The 8863-nt window shown below is 40.9% G+C and overlaps 1 protein-coding gene across 1 annotated transcript; it reads right to left on the bottom strand.

Moving 5' to 3' along the window:
- Positions 1 to 1141: 1141 nt before the first annotated feature.
- Positions 1142 to 2503, bottom strand: LOC311055181 (tubulin alpha-1A chain-like; the record flags this gene model as incomplete). The annotated part of the gene is made up of 1 exon (XM_084071279.1): positions 1142 to 2503. The coding sequence occupies one exon, from the start codon at positions 2501 to 2503 to the stop codon at positions 1142 to 1144; it is 1362 nt and encodes a 453-aa protein (XP_083927405.1).
- Between the last annotated feature and the right edge of the window lie 6360 nt (positions 2504 to 8863).

Genomic DNA, 8863 nt, shown 5'->3' with positions numbered 1-8863 from the left:
ACAAATAAAAACTAATGACAAATTCTGAACAACAACCGTGACCAGCACAAACAAAAACAGACACATGTAGACCCATCATGATGTACAGTATGGATCCAAATCTGGGCCTCGTTGACCGATCTGAGCCTCGTTGACTTCAATTACAGAATTAAAGTTAAATATTCCAAAAAGTATAAAACCATGAAAAAATAAACTACTACTGGCAAGTGCGCACAAGAAACTTGTGCTGATCAGTCCAGTGGTTTGCCAGTTTAGCACCAGGCACACACACAGACACACACACACACGGCTATCCCCATGCAGAGCCACCTTGTAAAGAAATATGGATATTCTGTTAAAAAAGAGGTGCATTATTATGTTGTGTGGATATTCTGTTATATAAAAAAATATAAGTGCATTATGTGCAGTGTTGGGATGACTAGCGTGTTACTGTGAATCAAAATGACTGAAATTGAAATTTAAAATGGCTGACAACTTCAGAGGATTATTATTATTTATTATCATCCGTTTTCTATCGGCGTCTGCTCTGGTCTGTAAGCCAGGCAGAACTAAACTGATTTTAAGATGCTGAAGACATTCATTAATTGTCTGTCTGTTGCGTACTACTACTCTTCAGTGATAATAGCTACAATTATGCCATTTGAGTTGAGCTTTTATAATGCAGTAATTTAGTTACTTTTTGAAAGCATTAACTAGCCATTTTAATTATTACATTTTAAATTTCAGTTACTTGCCCAACATTATTATTAACCTATGTTTTGAGGATATTCTAAAAAAAGATGTAATTATTTAACTGATTTCGGATATAAGATACAGCTTGATATTCATTGCTGTCGGGTCTAAGTCTTATCATGTCCAAACCCATTATTATAATTTTAATGAAATGAAAAGCTCAGGTTTATCTGAGAGTTATGAGATTCTCACAAGCTCTAATACGTCTCATTGGTTAACCACTTACAACCTGGCATCCCTATTTTGGGTATGTCATAAGCTAAGCTTGTAGACAATAGTCAAAATAACCGATCTACTGAAAGTATAAAATAGGTGGTTAAATATTTGTAAAACCCACAGAGACATAAAGAGTGCCCAAAATGATTGATCTATAAAATAAAGAAAAACATAGTCCAAATCTCCCAGCTACTTAGTACTCTTCAGCTTCGTCCTCTCCCTCACCCTCAGCCTCAATGGAGTCAAGTCCAACCTCCTCGAAATCCTTCTCCAGGGCTGCCATGTCCTCTCTGGCCTCGGAGAACTCGCCCTCCTCCATACCCTCACCCACGTACCAGTGAACGAAAGCACGCTTGGCGTACATCAGATCGAACTTGTGGTCGAGCCGAGCCCAGGCCTCAGCGATAGCAGTGGTGTTGCTCAACATGCACACAGCCCTCTGGACCTTGGCCAGATCTCCACCAGGCACCACGGTGGGGGGCTGGTAGTTGATGCCAACTTTGAACCCAGTCGGGCACCAGTCGACAAATAGGATCTTGCGGTTCCCCTTGATGGTGCTGATAGCCGCGTTGACGTCTTTGGGCACCACATCGCCACGGTACAGAACGCAGCAGGCCATGTACTTGCCGTGGCGAGGGTCGCACTTCACCATCTGGTTGATTGGCTCAAAGCAGGCATTTGTGATTTCAGCCACTGTGAGCTGTTCGTGATAAGCCTTCTCGGCAGAGATGACAGGGGCATAGGAAACCATGGGGAAATGGATACGGGGATACGGCACCAAGTTGGTCTGGAACTCCGTCAGATCAACATTAAGAGACCCGTCAAAACGAAGGGAAGCTGTGATGGACGACACAACCTGACCAATGAGCCTGTTGAGGTTGGTGTAGGTAGGATTCTCGATATCGAGGTTCCTGCGGCAGATATCGTAGATGGCTTCGTTATCCAACATGAAGGTACAGTCGGAGTGCTCTAGCGTGGTGTGGGTGGTCAGAATGGAGTTGTAAGGCTCCACCACGGCAGTGGACACCTGAGGCGACGGGTAGATGGAGAACTCCAGCTTGGACTTCTTGCCGTAGTCGACAGACAGGCGCTCCATCAGGAGCGAGGTGAAACCGCCGCCGGTTCCGCCTCCGAAGCTACGGAAAATCAAGAAACCCTGCAGACCTGTACTCTGATCGGCCAGTTTGCGGATTCTGTCCGACACCTGGTCAATGATCTCCTTGCCGATGGTGTAGTGTCCACGGGCATAGTTGTTGGCAGCGTCCTCTTTACCGGTGATCAGTTGCTCCGGGTGGAACAACTCTCTGTAGGTCCCGCCGCGCACCTCGTCAATGACGGTGGGCTCCAGGTCAAGGAACACGGCCCTGGGGACGTGCTTTCCGGCCCCCGTCTCGTAAAAGAATGTGTTGAAAGAATCATCCGCTCCTCCAATGGTCTTGTCACTGGGCATTTGTCCATTGGGCTGGAGACCATGCTCCAGACAATAGAGCTCCCAGCAGGCATTGCCAATCTGGACACCGGCCTGCCCTATGTGGATGGAGATACACTCGCGCATGTTTGTGTTATTTAGTTAGTAGCGCTTAACCAATAGATCTTGTTTAAACACGTATTTGGAACTATCTTTCGTTCGGGAATTCCTACTCACTCCTTCTAATTCGTCCAAAAAAAGGTTGTCTTTACAACCATCTTCACCCTACAGAACTTTATATAGGCTGACAGAGCTCTAGTCTGACGTCGCCCACAACACAAACCGTTGCTTAAGGACGACGATTGGTGCAGGTGTCCTGAATTTGCCATTGCATGTAGGGCACAACAGTTAATCGAACTTAGTGATTTAATCTATGATAAAACATTTACGATAATCGATAAATTAATAAAACAATCGACTTACAATCGATCCCTATTTTGGGCATGTCATTATAAGCGGAAATAGTTGCAGATCTGCCATTTTCACTATTTTTGCATGACACCATTGTTCGATCAAATGAAATAATGTGTAAGTGGTTAATCGATTTTTTGATATATAAAAATATATATAAAAACCTGCATTTCTCAATTATTTGATTAATCGACAAACAAATCGATAGAATAATCGCTAAGAAAATAATTTGGTAGAGTGTATGGCTGCTGTCGTTTATTGTCTTACCTTCTGTGGTGGACAGTCATTTACTTGACTACTGTACTTAAAAAGGTAGGGTAAGTGATATCTTTTTGTTAAAGTAAGTGTTAAAATGCTTTATATTCTGCTAGCACTCACAGAACATGCATTGTCAGGTCGGGATACTAATTGTATCCAATCAGGAGAAAGAACTCACACAGGATACAGGATAAACAAGTGAAATTGGAAGTGATGACACAAAGAAATGAGCGGACACAATTGGAGGGAACTATACTATACATTTTAAGCTGATAAATGGGTACTCTGCTGATTTGCTGAAGATTGGCCACCCACCTGTCATATGTTCTTTAAAGCTCGACAGACAGAGGCGTCCCTCCATAGGGATGAACGTCAACATAAACAGTGGAACAAAACCAAAATACAGCCAGGGATGTGTCTGTCGGCAGGGAAACACACAGCACAATAGTGGCTGATAGAGGGAAATGACGGCTGAAATACTGTAGTAGTAGTAGTAGTAGTATACTATAAATAAAATAGGCAAAAGTTACACAGTTTACCTCTAAAGATCTGGAGGGACGCTGTTAACAAACACGTCACATTCAGTGTTGCCAAGTATTGTGAGAGAAACAAGCAACCAGGTCTAAGAAAACAAGCCCAAAAGAAGCAACTTAGGCCACATGAGCACTTAAACCTACATGCATCGGCTATTTGAAAATAGACAAAAAAATGTGGAATGTTTGGAATATTGTTTTTGAAACATTCTACACAAATGCTCCCCGGGCACAACACATTTTCATGAAAATATTTGAGAACCACTGGTTTAAATAATAATACAAATGTGTGAAGCAAGCCTAAATAAGCAACTACACTAGAAACAAGCCAAAAAAACCGCAACTACCAACTACCAATTTTTACAAGCAACTTTAAGCCCAAAGTTGCGTATAATAAGCCGACATGGCAACACTGGTCGCATATGGATATGAACGGCGTAGCTGTAGCATTAGTTTCGTATCGTTGCATAATTACTTCGGTTCATTTGGCAGTGCAGACTCAGAGACGGTCGAGGACATAATCATTTTTTGTTAAAGGTAGGAAAACAATTAACAGAAATACATGACTCATAGACCACGACTCATTACATTATTTTATATTATATTTTAGGCTATGTAACTCTTGTAACTCTAATTTTAAGCAGTGTCAACCACACTTTGCAATTGTCTTGTTTGTACTTAGGTTGCTGAAATAATGGAAGCCAACTGTGCACACATTTAAATAATCCCCTCTCCACTGTGTAGACCAGCAATCGACTACCTTGATTTGCCTCTTAAAATACATTAAATGGTGTCTTTCTTGTCTACGCTTAAAGTCTAGGGGGAAAAGTGTGAAATTGGATTAAACTGTATCCTATTATATGAGTGCTAATTAAAGCGCTTCATCTAAGCTGTGTAGATGAAGTAGGCCTACAGGGGTTCTTCTAGTAGGCTGGTGGCTCTTTAAAAAAAACATTATTATTGTTATTATTGCAGACCCAAAAGGAATTTCATATAAGCCATGAACTCCCAATAAAAAAAAAATCATGAAAATGTGTAGATTTAGATTGTTTGTTGAAATGTTATTTAATTTTACATGAATATATAGTGAAATAAATAGTAAATTCTACATTGATTCGTTTGTAATAATCTGAAGTGATTGGTTTGTCATACTAATGTTTTAGAAAAAAGGTTTTGATATCGAGGTTTGAGGACTTTGCTAATCTAACCTTTTTTCTGACTTTTTTTTTCAGATCCTGACTCTTTATTGCACCTCCTTAATAAGTGATGGCACATGATTGTCTATTAGAGATTCTTGAGGATCTTAGTCAGGTCGAATTAAGTAAATTCCATTGGTCAATGCGCAATAATTCCGATGGTAAAATAAAAAAAGCCCAGCTGGAAGATTGTTTGACTCGGGAGACCACAGTAGATCTGCTGGTGCAAACATATACAGATGGAGCTGTGCAGTTCACAATAAGTCTTCTGGAGAAGATCAAAAGGAATGATCTAGTGGAGAAACTTACAGACACTGGGACAGGATCCAAAGGTAATTCAATTAAATTAAATTACATTAAATTGTCATAACAATTAGGCCAATCATATCATATCATATCATATCATATCATATCATATCATATCATATCATATCATTCCCCCCAGCCGACATGGGTCAGAATCCAAAGTTAGTTCCTGAGAAGATACAAATGATCTCATGAGATAAAGAAAGAGCCAACACTTTCTCAGGCCCTTTTATAACATTTCAATCATTCAATCATTCTAGTTGAATACTTTTTATCTATTGCAGTTTGAACACTATGAGAGTAACTCGTAGTCGTACTCAGCCACTTAATGAAGTACACCTAGATTGTACTAATTAGTGCTCATGAAATATGTGAGGCATGGATGCAATTAATTAAAATGTTTTGTCATAGACTTAGAAGGAATTATACATTTAGCATCAACCTGAATTTAATATTTACTCTTTTGCTATTAAAATACAATAGCACACACACACACACACACACACACACACACACACACACACACACACACACGTAGGCCTATGTGATATAATGATTACTATTATTATTCTAATAAAAATAATCCCCCATCTTGTCTTCAAGGTGATACTGCAACTCAGCAAAATGTGACAAAGTCCCAAGAAGTCGAAGTAGCAGAAGAGAAGCTGATGTCTGTGAAGAATGAATTAAGTGAATTAAGTGTTATGTTACTCGTGGCTGGCAACATTTTCCCTTGACCTTGAGTCAGTCAAAGCTCGCATCCTCCGGCCACAATATGCACAGATAACGATGGACGTTGTCAGAAACAAGCGGTGTTCAGACACTCTCAACTGTAGGATCTACTTGGACACACAGCTGAACACTACACATTTTGAACTGCCCCGTCAAGGTGCTGCTGCACCTTGGCAAATTGTGACAATGCAAAATAGGCTATCATCTGGGTGGACTGAGTTAATTAATAGAATCAATCTTGGAGAATTGAGAAGTGAGAAGGTTATCGACATGGTGAGAAGAAAGGGAAACATGGCAAGTTCAATAATGATTGACTCAATCACAATGATTGACCCTATTCTTGATGAATATCTGTGTTTGGGTGCTCCCATGCAGGCACATGCACAGATAGGGCCCAGGAGTGGGCTTGAAGCCCTATCTCAAGGTGCTGCTGGTACCCAGCAGTACTTCCAGCCCAAACCACCAACCCAGGCACAGCCCTTCTCCGACTATCAGGCCAATCCCCTTCCACAAGCTATGCCCTCCTCTTACGTACTGTTCAACCCTCCTCGCCAGCGAATGCCCCCCCCTCGACAGTCAAAAACTTCTCCTCCCCAGGCCATGCTGTCCTCCCTCTCGCAGTCCCACCCTCCTCCGGTGTTACCTCCCCCAGGATCAAGAAGTGGTAATCCATCCCCTGCAGACTACAATGATGAAGAACCATCAACCAGTCAGGCAGAGTACGGCCATCAGTATAATCCACCCGTATATCACAAAAGGGGGAAAGAGAGGTCTTCTGGCACCAGGAAACCTCATAACCAAGACTGGCGGATGGATCCCACACCTCCAGATGCGCCTTCCCATCACCGGAGATATGCTAGACATGCTAGAACAGCGGTTCTCAAACTATGGCTCGGGACCCAAAGTGGGGTCGCGGGAGGGTGCCGTTGGGGTCGCGCATTGGCAACCAAAAAAACATTTTTTATTTTATTTATTCTTTTTATTTTTTATTTTTTTTATAATTTAGAGTAGCCAATTATTTGTTACCCTTTTTTCTCCCCAATTTGGTCATTATGCCAATTGATTCCTCCCCACACACATTTCTGTGTTGTCACTGCTGTCATATCCTACTGACTCACCTGCCAGTGAGGAGCCCCCACCAGGGGGACGTAGAGCCCTGGTAGAACACTGGATGGTCAGCCCTGGTCCTGAGACGACGGCAGAGGGAAGACGCTTTCATGGTCGAAGAGCGGGACACCAGGACAATTTATAAATGGAACCGTTTATGGAGATTAAGGCATTCCACATTAGTGTGGCTGTGGTTCCAAAAGGCAAAATGTTTAAACAAAAAAACAAAAGGTTTGGTTGTTAAAATGTTAAAGCATTATATTCTGATAGTAATAATTGCTATAGAGTGATGGCCAGCAAAGGCTCAGTCTGCTGACTTATTTACTATTTAAATGTGAACCTACAATGTAATTGGCTGTGCCAAGGGCCAAGCATGTCTGGGGGGTGATATTGTTTTCTGCTGCTTTTACAACTTTTACTATTATTATTATTATTATTAGTAGTAGTATTCCAAAAGTAGTGTGGTAGGTACGTAGTGGTAACAATTTAGACCTGGGTTTCTCAAATCCTGTATTGATCACAAGAAAATAATTGCACTATTCCAACAAAACCATTGAAATATTTGGATTTTGAAGGACATGGTGGTCACAGTATATTTAGGAGTAATGCAGATTAGGTATTACAGTTTGCACACTCAAAAGCAGGCTCTCTATGGATATAGGATAGGTGGGCACTAGGGATCTGAGCACCTCGATGTAATTATTTTCCCCAAAATGTAAAAAAATATATATATATTTGCAGTGGTGGACAGTAACAGTCAATTTAAATTAGTACAGTACTAGTACAAATTACACATTTTGAGTATTTGTACTTACTTGCATAATGTCCTATAATTACTTGCATAATGTCCTATACAAGAGTTTGCTAAAAGCAAACTCTTGCTTTTAGCTGATTCTTTGGTTGATTTCTAAGTCCTCACTGGACTGCCTATTTTAATGTTGTTTTATGCTTTTGCTTTTATTTTATTTTATTTTTCTTTGCTTTATTGTTAAATTGGTTGTAACTGTAACTGTATTCTTGCTCTGTAAAGCACTTTGCGCTGCATTTCATGTCATGAAAGGTGCTATACAAATAAAGTTTATTATTATTATTATTATTATAATGTGAACCACACTTCAAACCCACAAATGTCTGAAAAATGTTTACCGTACATTTGCTTCTTCTGCTGCGTGTTTTTAAGTGTTGCATAGCGAGTGCTGACAACTTCATTTGCTATTTTCGCGCCTTTTATATCTGGTTTGAACAAGAAACATGGACACTGCCATGGTCAACTAAAACGTTTTCAGACTCCAAACAAAGCAACCTAACCTGCATTGTATTGAATGAGAGCAGGGTGGAGAGCAACTGGTTCAGCAAGACCGATATTTAAATAAGAAAAGGGCAATTTCTCTTATGAAAGCAAACAGGCAGGTGCTCGAGCACTGTTTGGCTACTATGTGCGCACCTGATGGAGGCCTGCATGGTACACAGGTTACAGGTTAAACTGCATGCTACACAGGTTACAGGTTAAACTGCATGCTACACAGGTTACAGTTTAAACTGCATGCTACACAGGGACTAGAGAGTCACTCGTAACATTGCCAAAGACATTATTGCTGAATTGTCAGATGTCATGAAAGCTGTGAAGAACACACTGTTCTACTTCATGCAGATTTGATGGCTTTCACACAGAACAGTGTTGTCACGCATGTTGAAGTTATGTGTCTAGTCAGGAGTTTTTACTTCTCCAAAACTGTACAGAGCTGGCTGAAAGTTTCAATGACGTTGTCTGGCTTGAGAGCTGAAAAGAAATGTAAAGCTCTATGCAAGGCCACAATGCACACGCCATTCACGTTTCTGTATGACAGAATGGAAAGCATTCTAAAAATAAGAATATACAGTATGGGGTCCCTGCTTCATCTCTC

Source organism: Gymnoscopelus microlampas (assembly GCF_963454915.1).
Source record: "Gymnoscopelus microlampas genome assembly, chromosome: 11".
In the NCBI taxonomy this organism is placed as follows: domain Eukaryota; kingdom Metazoa; phylum Chordata; class Actinopteri; order Myctophiformes; family Myctophidae; genus Gymnoscopelus; species Gymnoscopelus microlampas.
This window is presented reverse-complemented; position numbering and strand designations above follow the sequence as displayed.